Source organism: Periplaneta americana, chromosome 17 (genome assembly GCF_040183065.1).
Source record: "Periplaneta americana isolate PAMFEO1 chromosome 17, P.americana_PAMFEO1_priV1, whole genome shotgun sequence".
Classification (NCBI taxonomy): domain Eukaryota; kingdom Metazoa; phylum Arthropoda; class Insecta; order Blattodea; family Blattidae; genus Periplaneta; species Periplaneta americana.
In genome coordinates, this window is record NC_091133.1 from 5,146,296 (window position 1) to 5,170,925 (window position 24,630).

At 37.0% G+C, this 24,630-nt stretch overlaps 1 protein-coding gene across 1 annotated transcript; it reads right to left on the reverse strand.

Moving 5' to 3' along the window:
• Positions 1-474: 474 nt before the first annotated feature.
• Positions 475-23,958, reverse strand: LOC138692700 (zinc finger protein ZFP2-like). The gene is made up of 7 exons (XM_069815832.1): positions 23,877-23,958; positions 15,665-15,783; positions 14,706-14,794; positions 11,203-11,412; positions 9,180-9,317; positions 4,911-4,993; positions 475-1,879 (listed from the first exon to the last, which is right to left on the reverse strand). The coding sequence occupies exons 3-7, from the start codon at positions 14,787-14,789 to the stop codon at positions 835-837; spliced, it is 1,560 nt and encodes a 519-aa protein (XP_069671933.1). The 5' UTR covers positions 14,790-14,794; positions 15,665-15,783; positions 23,877-23,958; the 3' UTR covers positions 475-834.
• Between the last annotated feature and the right edge of the window lie 672 nt (positions 23,959-24,630).

Genomic DNA, 24,630 nt, shown 5'->3' on the forward strand with positions numbered 1-24,630 from the left:
TATCCTATGAGAGCATCACAATTTTTTACTATACTAGGTCATTAAAACTTACATTTCCCTGCGTCTGTATGTTTCCTGCACATTCTGCCTCCCTCCTGGAGACTGAGAAGTTCGTATGTTACTCAGAGGTTCATCTGATGAGTCCCATGAAGAATTATGTCCATTTAAAATCGCAACTTGAGGCTCAAACTCATCCTCAAAGTCTTAAATTTCAAAATCTGAGACATTTGGGTCTATTTGGTTCACTAACGTCGTAAGTTCTCCTTGACTTTGTGCTAAAAATGAAGTAACATTCAATTACAAACAAACATAGTTTCACTTGGTTAGGATCCGAAGTATCAATAGTGATACTTGTATGTTTCGCAATGTTTTTTTTATTTTGTAATAAATAATATTTTCAATAATTATTAAGCACTTATGTAACATAAATAAATAGAATTATAAACAAATCAAGCAAGGAACACTCTTAGTCACAATACTTACGTTTACATTTATTTTGTCGAGAGTTGACAACCATGTACATGCATTTTTATACTAACTTACAAAGACATCAAAGCATTATGCCTCCTTGAATGGCACGACTACGAGAAAAACTATGCACATTGATCCCATTTGAATATTCTCTCCCCTTATATCGGTATGTATGACTACTTAAACAACGCAGTCAACATCGCATTTTAATGACTTCTCTTCCGTAAGCTGCGGTTCATGGCTTCCTAGATGACTAGAATCAAAGAAAAGTTTTCCACAAATCTCTCATTCGAGTAGTTTCTCGGTGGTGAAGTCTTGTAAGGGAACCCAAATCCGAGAAACACATTCCACAGACATTACATTTCATTGTTTCTCGCCTGTGTGACAGCGTTGATGAATTATTAAGGAACTCGACCGCGAGAAACATTTTGCACAGTCATTACATTTGAATGGTTTCTCGCCGGTATGCATATGTTTATGGTATTTGAGATTACTAGAATCCGAAAAACATTTTCCGCAGACATCGCATTTGAATGGTTTGTCGCCCGTGTGCAATCGTGTATGACGTTTTAGATCTCCATTTTGAAAGAAATACTTTCCACAGACATCGCATTTGAATGATTTCACGCCGGTATGCATACGTTTATGGCAGTTTAGATTACCAGAATCCCTGAAACATTTACCACAGACATCGCATTTGAATGGTTTGTGGCCCGTATGCAATCGTGTATGGCGTTTTAGATCTCCATTTTGAAGGAAATCCTTTCCACAGACATTGCATTTGAATGGTTTTTCGCCGGTATGCGTACGTTTATGCAATTTTAAGTTACCAGACTCCGAGAAACATCTCTCACACACATCGCATTTGAATGGTTTGTCGCCCGTGTGCAGTCGGGAATGCCGTTTTAAATTTCCATTTTTTAAAAAACGCTTTCCACAGACATTGCATTCGAATGGTTTCACCTGCGTATGATCACACGAATCAAAGAAACGTTTTCCATAAATATCGCATTTGAATGATTTCTCTCCTGTGTGCAATAGTGTATGGCGTTCTAGATCTCCAGGATTAATGTAGCATTTTCCGCAAACATCACATTTGAATTTCTTCTCCTCTATATGCAGAAGTGCATGACATTTTAAACGTCTCTGTTCAACAAAACACTCACCACACTTATCGCATTTGAAAGGCTTTTGGGTTGTGTGATTCAAGATATGTCTTCTCAAACTAGTGGAATACGAGAAACTCTTTTCACAGACATCGCATTTGAATCGCTTTTCCTTTGTATGAAGTCTGAGCATTTTCTCCGAAGAAACAGAATAGTTTGCAGGCTGACTACTACTGATGTGGTCTTCGGATGCAAAGCCCGCACACTGTGATATTTCACTGCTGGCATGTGTGTCTGCAAAACTAGCATAAAATATATAATCAGTATATAAAAGTCACAATAATTTAGCATTTACACAAAGATTGTACAGAGTGGGCCAGTAGTCACGATAGGGAATGTTGTATGTTTTTTATTTGATTATTTAACGACGCTGTATCAATTACGAGGTTATTTTCGTCGATGAAATTGGTGATAACCAGATGGGCCGAGGATTCGCCATAGATTACCTGACATTTGTGTTACGGATGGGAAAAACCTCGGAAAAAACCCAACCAGGTAATCAGGCCAAGCGGCAATTGAACCCGCGCCTGAGCGCAACTCTGGATCGACAGGCAAAAGCCTTAGGGACTGAGCTACACTGGTGGCTTGTTGTATGTTAGTTAATGAAATAATAATATAATAAAATGCCAAGCTACTTAAAAACGTTATTTATTGAACTCGCCATTAATAGATAGAAATATGCAAAAAAAAAAAAAAAAAAAAAAAAAAAAAAAAAAAAAAACTTACGAGGGCCAATTGGTGTCATTTTCAAACACCTAACATTTCAATAAGCTGCCAATACTGTCCATGGACAGTTGCATGCGCCGCAATATGTGTCCCCTTATCCACCTGAGCACTTGGCCTCTTGTACTCCAATATTTTTCAAAGATATTGTCATGGTCAGCCACTGAAGCACAGATTTTTCTTGATTTGAATTGCACAATGGACAGTTAGGGGACTGATATATTCCAATTCTATGCAGGTGTCTGGCCAAACAATCATGGCCTGTTGCCAATCTAAATGCAGCTACAGACGATTTTCGTGGTAAATCAGGAATTAACTGTGGATTATGATGCAGAGAGTTCCATTTTTTCCCTTGAGATTGTGTTATAAAATTTTGTTTGTTGAAGTCTAAGTATGTAGATTTAATAAATCTTTTCACGGAGTAATACGTAGATTTAGTAACAGGTCTCTAAGTAGCAGTGCTGCCCTTCTTTGCTAAAACATCCGCATTCTCGTTTCCCAGGATTCCACAATGGGATGGTATTCATTGGAATACAATTTTTTATTGAGTGTTATTAATTGAGAGAGCATTTTAGTTACTTCTACTGTTTGAGATGAAGGTGTGTGTCTAGAGCCTATTGATAAAATAGCTGCTTTGCAGTCAGACAATATAACTGCATTTTTTAATTTACTGTTATAGCAGAGAAGATTCCTGAGGCTTTCACTTATTACAATTATTTCTCCATCAAAACTTGTTGTTCCACATCGAAGAGAACTATAAAGTGAGAAGAGACAGCACGTAACACCTGCACCTGCACCTTGTTCCCTGAAAATCGTCGGTGTATAAATGAAGCCAGTTTTCTGGAGGGTACCTAATATTCTCTCCAAAGACAATTGTTTCATTATTTCAATGTTTACTTCTGATTTCAGTATTTCTTCTGTTAAATTTGCAACTAAGTTTTCGTTTATTACTTGTAAACAGCAATATTGCAAATTAAAAAAAAAACAAGAAATCATTTATGATTGCTTTTCTAATTGCGCACTGATGTACTTTGGTGTGCAACCAAATGCGAGATCCTTGCCACGAGCATTTATTGATTTGAGGTACCATTATAAGAGAGTGCCAACTTTAGAGTGATGTGTTATAATCCTGAGGTTATTTTCAACTATTTAAGTAAGTTTTTTCTCCATGTGTGGTATGGGAGGATATCGAAGTTGCATCTTATTCTGCAGTGCAGGTTGGAATTAATTTTGAAAGTTTCATATACTACATAACACTGCAAGGTTGTGCCTAATTTACCAAGGATAATGGCAAACAGCATCCTGGCTCTGCAGCTTCCTAGAGGAGCAGTAATACGTGTGGGGCTCTGAATTCGAATCGTGCTTCGTTCATTTTAGTGGAAATGTATCAGCTGTACATTGATAATGTCGGGTACTAAGTTAATCTCTGAAAATTGTTCTATACGTTAACATTAGGTAGATATCCCTATTCTTTTTATATAGTATGTACTACAAAACGACGAAACAAAAGACTCAGTCATACCGAAACACTTATGACTCAAAGCAAAACAAAATTCGGAGATTTAATAAGGGTGAGAAAGAACAGGGGATTCGTTTATAAACTAACTAAGAACACAATCATTTCAGCAGACTTGACCAAGAGAAACTAGCATCGAACACTATGATCGACTTGCCAGTAATAGAGTTTGAACGTAACAGGTTCGAGAAAGAGGAAACAGTGCTGTACATTCTCAGAGAATTAACGAACGAGAGTGTATGCTGCAATAGTACGTTACCTTAGCATTCCATTATTTTATGGTTCAAATATTGACTATACTCATTTGAATTGTGTTATAATTGATAACGAGAATAGACTATGCAATAAATGCAACACAAAACATGGGGTAATGAGCCAAAAAGATATGTTGTGCTGTTCTAAAAGTTGTTCCTCCTGTGATTCAAGCCCATAAAAGGAATTAAAAACTACTTATTGGAGTACCTACATCCGTTATCAACACACTTCTTAAATAATATAAGACAGTATAAGTGCCATCGTTTGGTGTAAAAGAAATACATAAAGTCAATTCTATGTCATCATTTAAAGCTCAAGCATAGGCTTATCATTTAATTGGAAATCTTCTTCCAGCAGAGAGTAAGAGCCCTCACTTCTTAAAAGTATATTTTATTTCAAACCTGACCAATTGTCTATTAGGTGTAATATGGTATCAATATTGAAAGTAGAATTGACTGAACAACTCCAGAGAGTACTGCTTGATAATAACAGTTAAATGCAGTTTTAAATTCAAATTTCAGAGTGATTCAGGAGCAAACGATTTACGACATATAAAACCTGTTATTGACTAAGTAATTACATAACTGTAGGTATTTATATTTAAATCAATAACATTTATTTCTAAGAAGTACAATGAAGCACATGGGTACGGCTAGTTATTATTATATTCACAAGCCATTCTATGCCGTAAGAGATTGCAAATTAACGTCATATGTGACAATTTTAATGAAGCAATGAAAGAAATTACCATGTGAAGACTTTCATCACACAACACTCACCTATCAGGCAAAATCTCATTCTCTTCTGCCGAAACTTCCAGGTCCAACTCGACCTTTACTGTGTCCAAATCACACAACTCTTCCTAAAAGAACAGAAAGATGGCGCAATTTTACATGAAAAGTGCATCGATTTTTCATGACACAGACCTGCATTTAAATCCTACTTAATCCAAATAGAAAACTGAGTAGCAAAAGGCGATCCTTGGAGTTCTTATTTTGAAGGTTTTTTTCGTTTCCAATACACTAAGAATTGAACAACCATTGCAAGAATAAAATGTAAGCAAATATGTCTTAACTCAGCCAGTAACTTCGGAAAATCTAACAAAACTCCAAAATGTCCGAAGATTCTATTGTGGGCCCAAATATTTAAAATTAAATCATCCTTTCTATTAAACATTCTATATATCACATTTAGCAGGAATTTTTAGTAGATGTGCTCTAAAATATTTTACATCCTCGAAGCTAACGAAGCTAACATGCGCATATTTTTGTGAAATACTGATAGCAAACAATGAACTTCAACTTATCCCTATGATTTCTGCCAATAAAAATTATGAACAGGAAAATGTTTCATACGATCTCTTGTGTGACAATTACAATACGAGATTGTGTAAAGACAGCCTGCAGGTTCTGCATGCAATTAAATTTGTTCTAGGGGATCGTGTGTTGCTCTAAATAGTAAATTTTAAGTAATATCAGTTCAAAGAGTTTGTAATATAGAACTAGAGACACCAATGGCGCTAGTGTAGTATACAAATTTGAACCGCTGTTCGGCAGCCATTAAAGGGAGTTGATGCTTCGTCGTGATTGCGAGTAGTTCATGGTTACTTGAGGAGTACGAATAAATATTAGTACACTTGAAGTGAAAAAATATGAAAATGGTGAATTACTGTGCCGCAAATAATTGTTCTAAATTAGCCTACTATTGTAGGATGCCCAGGAAAGCATGCATCTCTTAATATTTGGAAGAATGTTCTGAATGCAGTTCCTCCTTTGAATGTGTTTACAGAATGTCGAAACATTTCTTGGAAAAAGTTTTTTCCAGAAACACATTAATCAGGTTTATTTCAACAATGTATGTAAGGGTTAGGTGCCATCATATTACAATGGATTTTTTTTTATTTTAGTTGGTTATTTAACGACGCTGTATCAACTACTAGGTTATTTAGCGTCGATGAGATTGGTGATAGCGAGATGATATTTGGCGAGATAAGGCCGAGGATTCGCCATACATTACCTTGCATTCACATTACGGTTGGGGAAAACCTCGGAAAAAACCCAACCAGGTAATCAGCCCAAACGGGGATCGAACCCGCGCCCGAACGCAACTTCAGACCGGCAGGCAAGCACCTTAATCGACTGAGCCACGCCGGTAGCTTATTACAATGGATCATAATAGCAAAGTGCACAAGAAAATCCTCCGACAGCATCTGTATAAAACTGTTTTGTTTCAGAATAAATGAAATCATATATGTTCCCATTTGGTACAGTATGTACTTCTAGTTTATTGTTGAAAGTGTAGCCGATGGCAACCGATTTATTACCACCACCACTACCACAACATGCCTTGCTACCACTACTAGGCCTACTACCATCACCACCACTACTAATAGCACCAATACTAGGCCTACTATTACCACTACTACTAGGCCTACTGTTACTACTACTACTACCTACTAAGCCTATTGTTACGATTATTCTTAGGCCTACTGTTACTACTAATACTACTACTAGGCCTCTATTATATCACTACTACTAGGCCTACTAATATCACTAATACTAGGCCTACTATTACTACTACTACCTACTAAGCCTATTGTTACGATTATTCTTAGGCCTACTATTACTACTAATACTACTACTAGGCCTCTATTATATCACTACTACTACGCCTACTAATATCACTATTGCTAGGCCTACTATTACCACTACTACTAGGCCTACTGTTACTACTACAATTAGGTCTACTATTATTTCACTACTATTAGACTTACTACTACTACTGCTGCATTAAAAAGTCTATAATGACCTCTAACCGGGTGGCCATCAACTATACAATTAATAGATTATGATGATAAAAATTTATTCTTATTATGTTTTAAATCAGTGTTTCCAGAATTTTGATGATCTCATATTACACCACTAAACATTTTCTAAGCACCATATACCTTCCTCTTCCTTTGCATGAAAGGACAAAAATATAGATTATTTTAAATATTACAGTGGATATCTATTATTGTGGCCTTAAACAATACTGGTAATACTGACAATAATTATTCATGTTGGCATTGCCATTATTCAATATTTCACTTACTTATCCCGAGTACATATGGGTGATTTAATTTATTTTTTATAATATCACCATAGATGAATCTATAATATTTCAATAAATACAGCGCTCCTCTGCCATTCATATTTATTTCACCACGATCCATCCTTGTTAAAAATGTTTAAAACAGTGTCTATCATCAGCCTAACATCAATGTATTGTGGTACTGTTTTCGAATTTCGCGCCGCAAACACTCCCTTTAATGGCGGATGCTAGCCGATTCAATTTGTGACATTTTCCTTGCCTGCCACTCACGGGTATGTGTCTCTAGTAAGTATTACAAACTCTTTGTAGGAGTTACGTCTCCTACATTCACTCGAAGAATGAGGTGCAGATATTTGAATGCATGATGTTGTTACTAATACAGAATTAACTCGAATTTCCAGTAAGTTATAAATCACACTGACTCCATAGAAGAGATTTTACTTACATCGTATGCGCATATATTTTATTAATACCTCTCAAAGAAAACATGTATGGACTAAATAGACATGATGCGAACAGAATTTGGTATAAAACTTGACTTTAAATAATTGCGAAATTAAACACTTGTAAATATTCATAACCTTCCTCCTATCTCCCAGATAACAGCTCCTCATCACAATTTATGTCGTTCTTCAATGTTGAGATAATTGTAACAAATTTCATATACTGCTAGGTACTAGATTGAAATGCTGTGCTTAAAGGAGGCGCTGGGAGCTCTGGCTATCTGTGTCCTTCCAGAGTCTACTGGAGTAAGTCGGAGTGTGAAGACATGAGCGAGTGAGTTCTGTGGAGTCATATATAGGGAGCAACATCCTATGGAGCATGTTTAAAAAGATCACGTACCAAAAGTTGAAAATGTAAAAATGTGTAAAAAACGGTAAATCGCGGGTAAAAAAAAAGAGAGAGAAAACTTAAGAGAAAGATCGAGGAACATCAGAAAAATAGCAAATCCGAGTGAAGAGGCAGAGAATAAACATATAAGAGAATTTGAGGATAAGTGAGAAAAACAACAGCGGGAAGATAGAGATACTGATAATTGAGAATAATCAAATGAAGCAGAGAATCAACTACTACGAAAACAAGCACACAAAAAGAAATCTGATAATCTTCTTAGTAGAAGAAATAGGACGAGGTCACTAGTTAGAAACCTTTAAAAAAGTGTATAATGTGGGCTAATGATTTTACTAACTTTAGAAGTGAGGGAAGATCATATCGAACAAACATATAGGCTCGGGAGAGACTTCAATAGGCAATATTAGTGAGATTCATGACTACGAAAATTGCAAAGTAATCCTGAATAATTTAAGAAAATTGGAAGGAAGAAATTGAGCGCAGAAAGGGACATGTCGCATGAAATAAGAAAGAAAAGGAACCTACTACTCCCATTTATGAACTATACTAGTATGTCTCCGTTTATCTATCGAGATCTGATCTATTTAGTTGTGAGTCAATCCATCTGGGGAAGTTTAAGTATATTCGTGGTTGCTACACTCGTCCTGCAGCCTCGTTTCACTAGAATTTCTACCCACGAAATAAAATAACACTTTTAAAACATTTATCCTAAATAATTATTGTGGTGAAAACACACCTTCCTATACTTCTCACAAACATCATGTATGTTAAATGTGTGAATCCAAAACTAGCCTTTAATTTTGTGGGGAAGCATACAGATTATCGATCATTACGAGATATTCAAGATGGTAATATTAGGCGCTTAAGGCTACTTACCAATATCTGAAACCCTGCCAAAATAACTGTATTATAATTGAGAGAATTTTCTTCATAACCAAACAGCCATATCACACATTAAATACAGACTATATTGCAACAACGAAATAAGTAATAAATATAAAAATTCGCTGTCAACACAGATGTGCTGAGAAGGCTTCTGTGAACAACGGAATGTAAGTCAAACACTGGGAAGAAGAGCCAGCACACCAATGAGCTCCACTCACCTCGGCTTCACACTTCACCACGGGGAAATTATTGGGCAATGTAATTTCTTCAAATTTCATCTCTGATGTGTGATCGTAGCTGTCGTCCACGCATTCCTCCTTTATCCTAGCCACCTGCAGATCCAATAAATTCCCTTCCTGCAGAACACAGAGACATTCTGAGTGAGTTATACATTACAATGTGACAGAAGCCGAACACAAGTTTAGTGTTACAGTTGCATTCTGGGTCTGCATGCCGGTGCTTCAACACTACTTGCAGCAAAGGGTAGAAATTATGCAAAAATTGAAGGAAAAAGGAAGGCAGATTTTAAAAGCAGCGACCATCAGAAAAAAAGTAATATTTCACTTGCGAGATTGAATAAATAACAACCAAATCTGTATTGGCGTGCAATTCACATTACACAATGTTTTCTGTACAGAGATTATAATGTTTCATATTCAACTTGCCACTCAGCACTACCCCAAAAGTGAATTTACATACTGCATTTAGACTGAAAAAATTCCATCAAGTGTTATTAGTGCTCAAATACAATGCGAGAAATATGACTAATTTGTGGCACATCATTGCAACATTCAATGAAGTTGCGGTGCATTTCATGACAAATTGTGGCAGAGACATCTCTGATCTATGCCTTCAACTCTTCACTGTCCTTGCCAATAGTAGCGGTAGATTATGTGTTTATGAAAGCTGCAAGGAAAAATCACCAAATAATAGTCAAAATTATATTCATTGCGACATACCAAAGAAACGTACTGGTACAGAACAATCGAGTGACTAAGTCCGTCTAACCTTCTAATCTATTACAACCAGAGTATTTTCAGAATTCAAGAAGAGTGAAGGACATTGGAAATACGCATTACTTTTAAGAACATCAAACAGATATTCTTTACATCAACATAAGTGGCTTGGAAACAGCTATGCAGCATTGTTTCCCATGACTCTGGAAGCTTTTTAAAATGCATGTCACTAAATCATATACAGTTTATTTAGATTATACAATAATGCATGAAACTAAAGAACTGTCACTACAAAGTAAAGTAAACTAAGGTAAATAAATATATTATATACATTCAAAGAAGAAATATATTCCCGACCCTACTAAAATTTAATTCTTCATACCATTTCAACTGCAAAAACTAAGGTAAAGTTCTTTAGAGGCATTGAACCAAAGAGGTCTAAACCAAAAACAAATAAAAAATGAAATGAGTAAGTCTATATTTTCAATTTCCTCTCATATCAGGCATCATATCATGGAGAAATGGATATCCACGGGAAACTAAGAAAATTTAGCATGATGACTGTCACAATGAGAAGAGATACGTAATGAAATATTACAAAGTAATGGCAGCAATAACATGCCTGCAGGGTAGTGAAATTTGAACTGTAATATAGAAATACAGATCCAGGTTGCAATCAGAAGACATCAGATTGTTAAGATATATACAGTACCTGGCCACATTATTATAATCACTCACATTTTTACTATACTTTACATATTACTTCCTCATTTGAACTCTGGTTTCCTTTCTTAAGCAGAATTCACATTACATATTTAATTTTTAAACAATATTAAGTAAAATTATAATTATAACAATATTAATTCAAGAAATATTGATGAATAACCAACCACACCTGATTTTTACAGAAATTTCAGTATTTCGTTCGACCTTGTTTGGCTTTAATTACAGCTTCAATTCTCTTTGGCATGCTTACAATACACTTCTGTATAATTTCCTGGAGCCTCTCATTGTGATTCCAAACATGTATCAGCCTTTTAATAAGTCGAACTCTGGTAGTAATAAATTCTTTTGCTATCTCTCTTTTTACGAGGGCCCAGACGTTCTCAATGGGATTCAAGTCCGGTGAGTTTCCTGGTCATGGCAAAAGTGAAATGTTTTTGGAAGCCAGACACGTTTTGACTCTCCTAGCAGTGTGGCAAAGTGCACCATCTTGCTTAAAAATATATTTCTCCCCATTTGGGAACCATTCGTTCAGCTGAGGGATAAGCCTGTTTTCCAATACCTGGATATATTGATCTTGTTTCATTGTTCCCTGAACAATGTAGAGTCGTCCTGAACCTTTGCCTGATATCACAGACCATATAATGACTGATATTGGGTGTTTAACTGTGTTAACCAGGCATCCAGGAGCAAAATTTTCTCCCTTTCGTCGACGAACAAACATTGTTTTGTCCATCAAACACTGAAAGGTTGATTCATAGGAGACGCAAACCTGAAAATTGTCAAAAAAACTGATAAAAAACTCTAAATTTTGTCTTTAAGTATTAAATACTCTATTTAAAAATTTTGTCTTTAGGTATTAAATACTGTATTTAAAAATACATCTGGTGATCAATAATAATAATAATAATAATAATAATAATAATAATAATAATAATAATAATAATAATAAAAATTTTTAGTACATAAATCAAAGTCTTTTTTTTTACTAGGTTATTTTACGATGCTTTATCAACATCTTCGGTTATTTAGCGTCTGAATGAGATGAAAGTGATAATGCCGGTGAAATGAGTCTGGAGTCCAGCACCGAAAGTTACCCAGTATTTGATCATATTGGGTTGAGGGAAAACCCCGGAAAAAAAACCTCAACCAGGTAACTTGCCCCGAACGGGAATCGAACCCGTGCCACCTGGTTTCGCGGCCAGACGCGCTGCACGTTACTCCACAGGTGTGGACCATCAAAGTCTTTTGTGAATTCTTATATAATTGCAATGCAGTTTGACGGTACAAAAAAGGTTGAATACCACTGCTATAGACAACTGAGCGGGCGATCGAGTCACAGTCCTGCTTGGTTACGGCTCAGGTCACCCTACAGTAAACAACTACATAAGGAACTCGCTATGTTTTATCTCCACCCAACTACCGCCTTCCTATGCAGTCACTCGCGCTGCTGTTGCATCCGAGCATGGGCGTGATTGATGCAAGAAATGTCAGCCTCTGGTTCACATATATTTCACAGCCATGCATGCATCTGATCACTTGCACTAAATGTGAGCTTCATGACCTTGCATACAATACTACAGTATGATCCCTTTTGGAAGACATAAAATACAATCGCTATAAAATTCATATCAGGACTGCTACAGAAGCTATTTCAGTTCCAACATGACGGCATCTTTCATCACTGTTTTCAAGAACAAAACAAGTCAGACTGTGACCTAGCAATGAGTGAATAAAGAAAACGTCATTTACTGCAAGACAACTAGCGAATGTGTTGTGGTTCACAAAACTTGGTAGTGTAACATCAGTTCAACATCGTCTTAGCCATGGACATCATGTTAGGAAAGCTCTGTTACTACTGTAATTCTGACGAAAATGGATCTATTAACAAGCCACACACTGGTGGCCATAGGCGTGTTCTCGAAACCGAAGCTACTGATAGTGTTGATATGACAAGAAGCCTCAAGAAGAGTCTCATACAAACGTCCGCAGAGATAGCTACGCCATATACAATCTGTCTCAAACTTTAGCTCTACTTCACGCAACATATTCAGGCATTACGATGTATAGATCTCAAGAAACGGATCACGTTAGAGTTTCATTCCTCAGCTGCTATAGGAAAACATCATGGGCATGGTGTTCCAGCTATATGGAGCATGACCTCATAGAGGAAAAGAAGCCAATGAATAACATTAAATACCCAACGCTGAGGTCAAGGCAGCCAATTACATCACGTTCAAATTCTCCAGACCTGACTTCAACTAATTTCTTTGTTTGGTGCTTTTGTGCATAGAGAACAGGGATACTGTTTATCTCAAAACAAAGATTGTCTCAGCTTTTGGAAAAGGTAGCTAGGAAATGATACACCTCCCACAGTAGATAGAAATCTTATGATATGAACAATTTTATGTATGCGATAGTGGCACATTCAGATCGAATGTGGACAAAACTCTTACCCTTTAAGAATAAAATTACAACAGTTATCATTTTCAAGCATTCTTCTTTTGTCTTCCCAAACACATCACTCTATTTATAATCATTAATATAGAACAGGTTACCAATTAGCAAGATTTATAAGAAAATATTTCGTTTGAAGCTTACTAAAGCACAGTTGTAGAGCCTTTACACACGAGCAATTTTTAGCTGCCAAGGTCGACTGCAAAATGTCATCGTTATGGACTGCTTGTCGTGTGAATGCAGTCGGCAATGCATTTCAATGGAAAACGTCGTTTGCTTTTCGCATGAGTGCTCAACCCGACAGCAGAGCAACTGCTGCCATTCTCAAACAGTCAATTCCCACCACTGGCGACAGCGTTTTATGCTTTCACATGGATGATTACAAATGCCAAGGTCAGCAACACACAGTGGTCCAAAATGTAAATATAGCTGGACATAATAACTTCTTTTCTTATCTAACAGATTATCATGAAACTTTGCCCAGTAGTTACAAGTAACATATTTGCTTTTTATACAAACTACCATCATATTTCTGCAAAAGAAACTACCCCATTATAGGCAGTGAATTTAGACAAAACTATTAACTCTTCTATCTAATAGATTTTCATCAAAATTTATACAGTTGTTACAGGTGACATATTTGTTTTGTATAACACTTCTCATTACATTTGTTTCTCATTACATTGTGTAAAAGAAATTAACCCATTATTGGGGTGAATTTAGACAAATTTAATAAGTGTTCTATTATCTAACTTTGTGCAGTAGTTAAAGGTAACATATTTGTCGTAGGTTTTTCTTTTTTACTTTTATGGCACGTCTTGGTGTATTATCTGTAATTTCCTTGACCAGACCAGCAGCATCTCTCTTTCCTTGACTTCTCATGCTCATCTGTTCCTCCTAGTTTCGAGACTGCAGTGTGTTCCTAGGTGTCCTTCTCTCAGATGTTTCAGAAGATTTAGAAAAAACTTTCCTTGGTCTGCTATGTCTCCCACTTTTTCCAACAGATGTTCGAATGATAACACTGACATTCTGAAGTACTGAAAAAAATTATCTTCATGGGCTCGAAACTCGTGAAAAGGCAGTGAAAATGGCCTTACTGTGCTCGATGCATAAGAATCGGATGTATTCCATATGTTTAGCACGCCTCTTTCGATGATGGGGAAGAAGCAATAAAAGTAGTTCCTGCTCGACATCCATTATTATAATGCGAGTGAATAATAACATACGTCTTGCAGTATGATGACATGCATCGCCCGTGTCGACAGCAGAGTTGCTCATGTCGACTGCTTCTGCCATCGAAGAGTCGCTCATGTTGCTGGCAGACCAACTGCCTTTTGCAGTCGAACTTGGGGGCCAGAAGTTCTCATGTGTAAGGGCCCTAACCAAGTAAATCTGACCAACTCTCAAAATATTATGTTTAATATAAAAATGTAACTTGTGAGGTGATGGCGAGCAGTACAAGCAACTGTTGGCTTGTCCTTTGTTAGTGCAGGCCCATTCCAGCCTGCTAATTGTACATTGAATGATGTATAGTTATTGTGTTACAGTTTACAGTACTATGCATTTCGAACGTAGGAAAGAGATACCTAATAGTCAGTTTCAAATTACCTCTGATAAGGGCTTCTTCTCTTCTGTATCACTTGATTGGACAGGCAATGGGCTGATGTCGGGTTCCATCTTTATCACATCCATCTCAACTGAAAGAGAAAGTTATAGAGAATGACATTCATGATATAAGATGTTGGGAGAGCCATATTTAGAGTGGCTGTAACATGTTTTGTTGAACATTCAGAATTTGTTTTCAAGAAATACCTGCAATATACAGAAACAAAAGACGTCCTCATATAAACGGGAAAGTAAATATGAAATGGATTATGCAAACTCATAATGGAGAACATCAGATCCCATTGCTCTATAGAACCAACAGACGATCGCAGGTGTGTGTGTCTGTGTGTGTGTTGAATGATGAAAGTAAAGATTTGATAATTTGTATAATAGTGAACACTTATACATAAAAAGTGTAACTGCTGAACTTGTTCCACCATCTGGCGGAGAAGAGGACGGATGTAAATGATAATGGGTCTGTGTAAGTAGGCCTACAGTTTTCCCGACTACCTTTATAATTAATTATCGAGCAACAATAAGTGTATTCAACTAATGCGGCAATACTAGAAGACAGAGTGCATTAAATATAAATGAAACTATATATCTAATATTAACAGAATGAAAGTGACATATGCATTTCACAAAAGAATGACGTATGAATATAAGCCTTTGAGTACGTTTTAGTTCTAGAAAATGTTATTGTTGTTGTTTTCTAATGCCAGGCGTTTGACAATAAAGTCATTTGACCACTCTTAGTCCAATATTTTTCAAAGATATTATCATGGTCAGCCAATGAAGCACAGATTTTTGAGGTGTTCCGAACCCATTTCTTGGTTTGAGTTGCACAATGGGACTGATATATTCCAATTCTATGCAGAGTTTTAAAAAATGTTAAATCATTTTGAAGCGACAATGTATGACTTTTGTCCAATAATAAATTAATTTATAGGCATATAACTTACCTGTGTTTAAATGTTAAGTGATAAATTTTTCGACAGCCTTCTTCCAGTAATGATATAAGACAGGCAACACAGCCAGGCTCCTGTGGACCACCCCTTCTTCCTCTCCTGTTTCTTCCTATCTAGAAAATGTAGACCTTATCATAGCTGATGGAAAAATAGATGCAACAAAGTACGTACGGAAATTTTAAGGGCATACATTGTGTAAATTGTATTACTAGAAACAAAGTATTCAATAGTTATAAAATCATGTGGTAAATGATAAGCACATCGCCTCCACTTCTAAGCAATGTCACAACATCTCTTCTCTGAAGACTTGAGTTCAGTCCCAAGATGTTATTTTTATCTCGCCAAAAAAATTGTATAACTTAACTCTGATACTGTAGGCCTACCTCTAAATTTTCACAGTGTTTCGTGGTAGCTATAATCAAGGTAATCGTCTTCTGATGTTTATTCCTCATCTTAAAGCTTCAATGCTTAAGGTCTATGGAATGAAATGAAATGAAATCAAATCATATGATGAAAGAGTGATGGAACGGAGAAAAATTCTCTCCGGCGCCGGGATTTGAACCCGGGTTTTCAGCTCTACGTGCTGAAGCTTTATCCACTAAGCCACGCCGGATACAACCCCGACGCCGTTTAGAATCGTCTCAGATTAAGCTCCATCTCTTGGGTTCCCTCTAGTGGCCGCCCTCTGCACTACGTCATAGATGTCTATGAACGCAGGACCGAAGTCCATACATGTGTTGAGGTGCACTCGAATGAGTGACTGGTTGGCCGGGATCAAATCAAATCAAATTTGGTCAGGCTTCATATTAACTACGTATCAGTCTAATTCTCAATGTAATTTTCGGAACAATTTTTCCCTTGAAATTGTTCAAATCAGCTTCAAGGTATACCTCAAAGCCAGATTTGAATACAACTATTATTGTCACATTTTACATTACTTAATCCACTGATGAAAATTATCATTTATATATGCCCTATAAACGCAATTCATGATCATTACATCAGGCGAAACAAAAGCACATCGGAAAACTCATACAGCGAACACGTAGGTATAAGGTGAGTATAAAACCAGTAGGCCTATATTACTGAACGACATATTATGACTAATTATCTACTTGTATTGTATTTAGATCTAGGGAAAATTTGTGTCTTCAAAATATACACTATTATAATTTTTTCCACCAAGTTAGTTCTGTGGCAGCACATCTGCCTCCAGACTAGCCAGCCCGGATTCAATTCCCGGAGGGGTCAGATGTAAAATTTATACTTCATGACTAGGAGAGGTGGCAGTGCACAACTTCTAATCACTGGATTGTGCACCAATATGCCTGAGTTGAATCTCAAATCTCTCCGCAGTGCATATCAAGAGAAGGCATATGTCACTGTTGACAGTGATTCGTCCGTCGGATAGGGACATTAATCCTGGTGGCCTCATTGCTGCTATTCGACAAGAGTAGCCTACATGCCGGCACCGGGTTTCCGCTTGTCCTTTCATCATCCTCACCTATTGTCTGCACTACACTTAGACTACACGAACACTCACATATACTCTGACACTAGTACACGACATAACTCTTCACATACATCATGTACAGCGTGATTCGCCAAATTGGTGCACAAATTGAAAATGGGTCACAGTTCTGCCATCTATCCGCAATATGCGGAACTGAAATCACGCAAGTGAAGCGCGCGCACACGCACGCACGCACACACACACGTACTCTTTTACTATTCTTCAGTTCTCGTGACATTTTTACTTCAATGTCGACGAAAATTTTGCAGCAGTAGAATACTTATATATTACCAGTTTAGAACTGTTTTTGAAGACTATCAGCCACATGTGAAATGAGATCCAAAATAGCGAATAGCCCTCTAGGATAGAAACTTACTTACTTACTGGCTTTTAAGGAACCCGGAGTTTCATTGCCGCCCTCACATAAGCCCGCCATTGGTCCCTATCCTGAGCAAAATTAATCCATTCTCTATCATCATATCCCACCTCCCTCAAATCCATTTTAATAATAATAATAATAATAATAATAATAATAATAATAATAATAATAATAATAATAATAATATTTATTTGTCAGAAACCAGTGTACAAGGACTGGATATGACATCGTCAGGTTCGATAATACACACACACGCACACATACACTCACACATGCATAAACAAACTTAGCACAAATAAATATAGACAAGTAAACAAATAATTATAAGCAAATAAACATACATAGTCAAATAAACAAACACTGAGAAATAAACAAAACAAACACTGGGAGATAAACAGAGTATGCTGATGGTTAACACATTTATATAAGGACAAAAGGTATAATTAAAATACAAAGAGACAAATTAAAATATAAAGAAAGGGTTACATTTCTAAAATACAATATTTACATCACACTCCATGAATTCATTCACTGAATAAAAAGGTCTGTTCATCAACCATCTATGTATGCAGGACTTAAACCTATTTATTGGTAACTTTCTCGCCTCCAATGGTAACTTATTAAATATATTTATGCCATTAAAAAAGCAGGTATTTGAGCTCACACTCAATCTGCACCTTGTGTAATCTAATTTATCTTTATTTCTAGTGTAGAAGGAATGTATATCTGATCTAGTCTGATAAAGATCTATGTTGGATCTAAGGAATATCAAGGTTCTGTAAATGAATAGATTGTAAACTGTCATTACCTTTAACTCTGGAAATAGTGCTCTACATGAGTCCTTGGTATTTTTATTGAATATTACCCTCAGTGCTCTTTTTTGTAGTAATAAGATGCTATCATCATCCCATCTACGTCTCGGCCTCAATAAAGGTCTTTTTCCCTCCGGCCTCCCAACTAACACACTATATGCATTTCTGGATTCGCCCATACGTGCTACATGCCCTGCCCAACTCGAACGTCTGGATTTAATGTTCTTAATTGTCAGGTGAAGAATACAATGCGTGCAGTTCTGTATTGTGTAACTTTCTCCATTCTCTTGTAACTTCATCCCTCTTAGCCCCAAATATTTTCCTAAGCACCTTATTCTCAAAAACCCTTAATCTCTGTTGCTCTCTCAAAGTGAGAGTCCAAGTTTCACAACCATACAGAACAACCGGTAATATAACTGTTTTATAAATTCCAACTTTCAGATTTTTCGACAGCAGACTGGATGATAAAACTTTCTCAACTACTGCAATAAAATTAACGTCGTAAATACATGTAAATCTCGCTTTGATGTTGCAATTAAAGCTAATACTTCTTACGAAATATCAAACGGCAGTAAAATATCGGTACAGATAGTAGTGTAATACATTTACCGTAATCAATTTTTTATTTAGTAGGATATTTTACGACGCTTTATCAACATCTTAGGTTATTTAGCGTCTGAGTGAGGTGAAGGTGACAATGCCGGTGAAATGAGTCCGGGGTCCAACACCGAAAGTTACCCAGCATTTGCTCAAATTTGGTTGAGGGAAAACACCGCAAAAAACCTCGGCTGAACGAGGATTGAGAGACTTCTCTTCCTGCACCTTCAGCCCTCTTACATGTCGTACCAACATAACTTACGAGACATTGCGAACGTTTCGCGCTAGTTCGCAGTGTTCCAGCGGGATGTTTGAGCGGGTATTTTAAAATGTATATTCATAGCTATCGAAATGACTGCCGTTATGTGGTTGTCTTAATCTTACTAAGCTGAGCATTGTTAAAAGTGAAGATAAAGCGCACTTTCAGCCTCTTACATGTTGTACCAAGACATTGCGAATGTTTCGCGCTAGTTTGTAATGTTCGAGCGGGAATTTTAAAATATATATATTCGTAGTTGTGGAAATGGCTGCAATAGGTGATCGTATTAATATTTGAAAGCTGAGCATTCTTAATAGTGAAAATGAAGCGCAACAGTGGTGCCGGGAGAAAGGTCTGCTTCCCGCAAATATGGAGTGTCCACTTTGTGGGGAATTGCTGTATCCTCAATTTCGCAGGAGAGTCAAATACGGTTTCTTTATTTGAGGTTTATGGAACATTTAAGTTGTCTGCTGCAAATAACACATTTTTCAGTCGTGCGAGATTGTCAACCATGAGAGTTCTTCTTATAATGTACTGTTTTGCTGTAAAGTTTTCGTACTCCCAAACAATAAGGGAGTGCGATGAGACGAATGTACCAGATGTAGCGGAGTCAACGATCGCGGATTGGTTTTCATACTGGAGGGAAGTGTGTAGAGGTAAGGAAATGAACTGTTATGGCAGATTGGGTTAGTTTAGGCTTTTATTATGCCTTTGATAATTATCTGCGACAGGTTAAGTTAATTTAGGATTTTACTGACAGGTTAGGTTAGTTTAGGATTTTACTGACAGGTTAGGTTAGGTTAGTTCAGGATTTTAATGACAGGTTAGGTTAGTTTAGGATTTTAGTGACAGGTTAGGTTAGTTTAGACTTTTATGATGCGTTGCGTAATTATCTGACAGGTTAGGTTAGGTTAGGTTAGTTTAGGATTTTGGTGACAGGTTGGATTAGGATTTTAGTTACAGGTTTTAGGTTAGTTTAGACTTTTATTATGCGTTACGTAATTATCTGTGACAGGTTAAGTTACGTTAGTTTAGGGTTTTGGTGACAGGTTTGGTTAGGTTAGTTTGGGATTTTAGTGACAGATTAGGTTAGTTTAGACTTTCATTATGCGTTATGTAATTATCTGTGACAAGTTAGGTGAGGTTAGTTTAGGATTTAGTGAGAGATTAGGTTAGGATTTTAGTGTCATGTTAGGTTACTTTAGACTTTTATTATGCGTTACGTAATTATCTGTGACATGTTAGGTTAGTTTAGGGTTTTAGTAGCAGGCTAGGTTAGGTTAGTTTAGAATTTTAGTGACAGGTTATGTTAGGTAGGTTATGTTAGGGTTTTATTATGGTTTCATATACGAAACTGTGGCAGGTTTGGTTAGGATAGTTTAGTGTGTTGTTATGCCTTGTGTAGGCAAATCTGTGGCAGATTAGGTGGGGTTACTTTAGGCTTTTAGTGACAGGTTAGGTTAGGTTAATTTAGAGTTTTTTTGTAGTTTGCATATACGAAACTGTAACAGGTTAGGTTAGGATAGTTTAGACTTTTGTTATGCCTTGTGTAGGCAAATCTGTGACAGGTTAGGTTGGGTTAGTTTAGGATTTTAGTGAGAGGTTAGGTTAGTTTAGGCTTTTATTGTGGTTTGCATATATGAAACTGTGACAGGTTAGGTTAGGATAGTTTAGGCCTTTTAATGCCTTGTGTAGATAAATCTGTGGCGGTTAAGTTGGGTTAGTTTAGAATTTTAGTGAGAGGTTAGATTAGTTTAGTTTAGGCATATGAAATTGTGACAGGTTAGGTTAGGATAGTTTAAGCTTTTTTATACCTTGTGAAGGCAAATCTGTGGCAGGTTAGGTTGGGTTAGTTTAGGATTTTAGTGAGAAGTTAGGTTATTTTTAGTAGGTTATTTTACGACGCTGTATAAACATCTAAGGTTATTTAGCGTCTGAATGAAGTGAAGGTGATAATGCCGGTGAAATTAAACCGGGGTCCAACACCGACAGTTACCCAGCATTTGCTCATATTGGGTTGAGGGGAAAACTCCGGAAAAAAATCTCAACCAGGTAACTTGCCCCAATCGGGATTCGAACCCGGGCCACCTGGTTTCGCGGCCAGACTCGCTAGCCGTTACTCCACAGGTGTGGACCCCAAGTTAGGTTAGGTTAGTTTAGGCTTTTATTGTGCTTTGAAAATTATACGAAACTGTGACAGGTTAGGTTAGGTTTTTCTAGGCTATTGTTTGCTATAAATTTTATTTTACTTTCAGATAGTCTGGATCGCCGTTACAAGAACAAACCTAGAATTGGAGGGTCGAATCATATAGTAGAAATTGATGAATGCAAGGTTGGACGTAGGAAATTTGAGGCTGGTCGTGTTGTGGAGGGTTCTTGGGTTTTGGGCATGATAGATCGTGAGACGAAGGAAGTGCGATTGGAGATTTGTCCGAATAATGAGGGACAAAGATACTTTGCTTCGTCTTATTGGGAAACTTGTCGCCGCTCAAACCACAATAATGACGGACTGCTGGAAGGGATATGAAGGGCTGGATGTTAACTATTTCCGTTATTTGACTGTGAATTACAGCCTCAACTTTGTTGATCCAGAGAGCGGTGCATGCACAAACTTAATCGAAAACGCATGGAGTGCACTTAGGGGATGTCTGTCTCGGGGAGGCGTGCGCAAGGAAGACCTCAGTGATCACCTTTGTGAATATTTCTGAAGGATTGTTCGAGGCTGGTGCGCGATCCTTCTGATGCTCTGGTTGAAGATGTAAAATTACTCTATCCCGGCAGTGTCCGTTTCGAAGAAGGTGAAAGCAATTGAGTGTGGCTGTCTTGAAGTAGTGATTTTTGTTTTTTTTTACGTTGGCAGATGAAGTGCGTCATTGTCTATCATAATGACGGGTTTCCAAAGAAAGTTCCGTTGTGATATTTGTGTGTTTATTCTAATATTATGTGCTCTAGTTGAGTGTTTTTCAGTGGGTATTGAATTAATAACAGTTCTGCGTTCTTCACGTTACATCGCATCGTGTGTTTCATATGACTACAATCTTTCATTGACTAGAAAACAGAACGTTTGCACTCGCATTACGTTGGACGTGTCATTTCACAGATAATTTGCCACATATCTCTACAATTAATTTACTTGTAACCAGGGGCGGCTTTCGAAGAGGGGCTGTGGAGCTGCAGCACTCCCAGACATTTGTGGCTCTTGTCTCGTTTTATGTTGTGACAAACATTTATTATAGTCTATTTAGCGGCTCGAATTTTTTTAAAAATTTCGCTTTCAATGACATGCACGCAATCGTTAGTGAAGTCACTTCCTCCCCTGGTGCTTCCACAGCGAAACCAGAGAAAAGGACTATAGGGTGAAGCCACTTCCTCCTCTGGAGCTGTCAGTCTCGTCTCGGATGCTTTGCGCGTTAGTTTTACCCCTCCTCCCTGCTGCCCCTTGCCGTGAATCCAGAGTTTCCAGGCGCTGCAAAATTTGCAGCAGTTTGTCAGTAGCGCGCAGTTTTAAATACATTTTCTTTAATGTTGTGAGTATAACAAGTGCAACAATGTTTAATTCTGTACAATATTTACAGTTTATTCAGTTCAGTACCTTAACAATTCAAGAGAAATGTGAAATTAAGTGCCCTTCAGTTGAATCTCATAATGGAAAGAGCCGCTAAACAAAATACAAAGGCTCGCATATATTTTGATAATTTATCCAGTATCCCTGCTTTCTTCTCTCGATCTCCACACAGTCTGTATTAGATTAATGTGTTTCAAAGACAATTTCATCAGCTGGGGCAACGAGATGGAATTTTAAAATAAGAACAGTAAATGTTATTCACAAAAAGAAGGAGCCATTGCTAGAATGTCTTCAAACCATAATGGAATCTGAAACATCTGACATCACAATAAATGAGGCAAGCGCCCTGGTGCGTACTCCTGAATTCAATTTTTGACTCAGTTATTTTTTTCATTTATTGATGTATAATGTATATATATATATATATATATATATATAATACAAACAACTACAACACCGCCAGTTAGATATTTCTAAGGTTCAAATCTGCATATAAAAAATTAAATTATGGTTTATTTAACGACACTCGCAACTGCAGAGGTTATATCAGCGTCGCCGGTGTGCCGGAATTTTGTCCGCAGGATTCTTTTAAATGCCAGTAAATCTACTAACATGAGCCTGTTTCATTTAAACACAACTTACAAGATAAGGCGTATGGAACTAATCTTTAAATAAAGTAAATTGCTTGGTTTATTTTTGTATGCAGCCCCTCTTAATTCAATACTCATGAGCCGCCACTGCTTGTAACAATTACCAATAGAATGCTTTAGTTTTAAAATGCATCTCCACAAAAATGCCAAAAAATCGGCTTTGAAATTCGACCATTTTCTATTGCTAAATCGTCGGAAGTCCCTCAACTCTCGTTTCACCAAAACCTCAACCAGGTAACTTGCCCCGACCGGGAATCGAATCCGGGCCACCAGGTTTCGTGGCTAGACGCACTAACCGTTACTCCACAGGTGTGGACACCGTAATCAATCTAGAACGATAAAATATTCAAGACTAAACCCAATGTTTACTTATAATATATACACTTATATCTTTAATGTATCTTAAATGTAAAGAATTGCAACCTACCTACCTTTCAACAATACAACACTTTCACCTAACGAATCTCCTACCAGGCTATGAACCAATACTTTATTGTCCTACATATCGGCCAAGCGCCAGGATCAAAAGGGCCGTGAAGGGACTATGCATGGATAGAGATGAGCTTGAACGATATTTTCAAGTATCTGTGACAACTGTGACTGTGACAAATATCTGTGACTTTTATCGGTGATTTTGTCACACCGATATTTTATATCGATACGTAAGCACAATTCATGAATGACACCGATATTTTGTCACACCGATAAAAATTAACAGGAAATATTGAAGAGCAGTGAAATGTGAATACGATTTCTCTATACACACCACTCATCAGTGATTTAAATGGGAAAATCCAACAAAGAAATTTAGGTACATGTACACTTTCCCTGGAAAAGAATGAGACGATTGACTATGCCTAAGTCTCAGATGTAAGACACTGCACATGATTGGAGACCAGAGTACTGATACACAAGGTAACGAATATTGAGTTACTTAAATTCAGGCTATTTGATTTGTTACTAGCATCGTTCCGAAATTCACTTCAAAAACTGCAAAAAATATGATAATGTTACGTAAATAGGATATCAATGAGGCACTAAGAAGCAAAGTGATACAAGTGACATTTTTAAAATGAATGAATGAATTAGGCTTCAGGAAAAGGAAAAGAATGGCGGAGACAAAGAGCAAGAAAGAATATGAAGCCAGGTACAATATTTAATTAAACATTCACTGTAATAATTAAA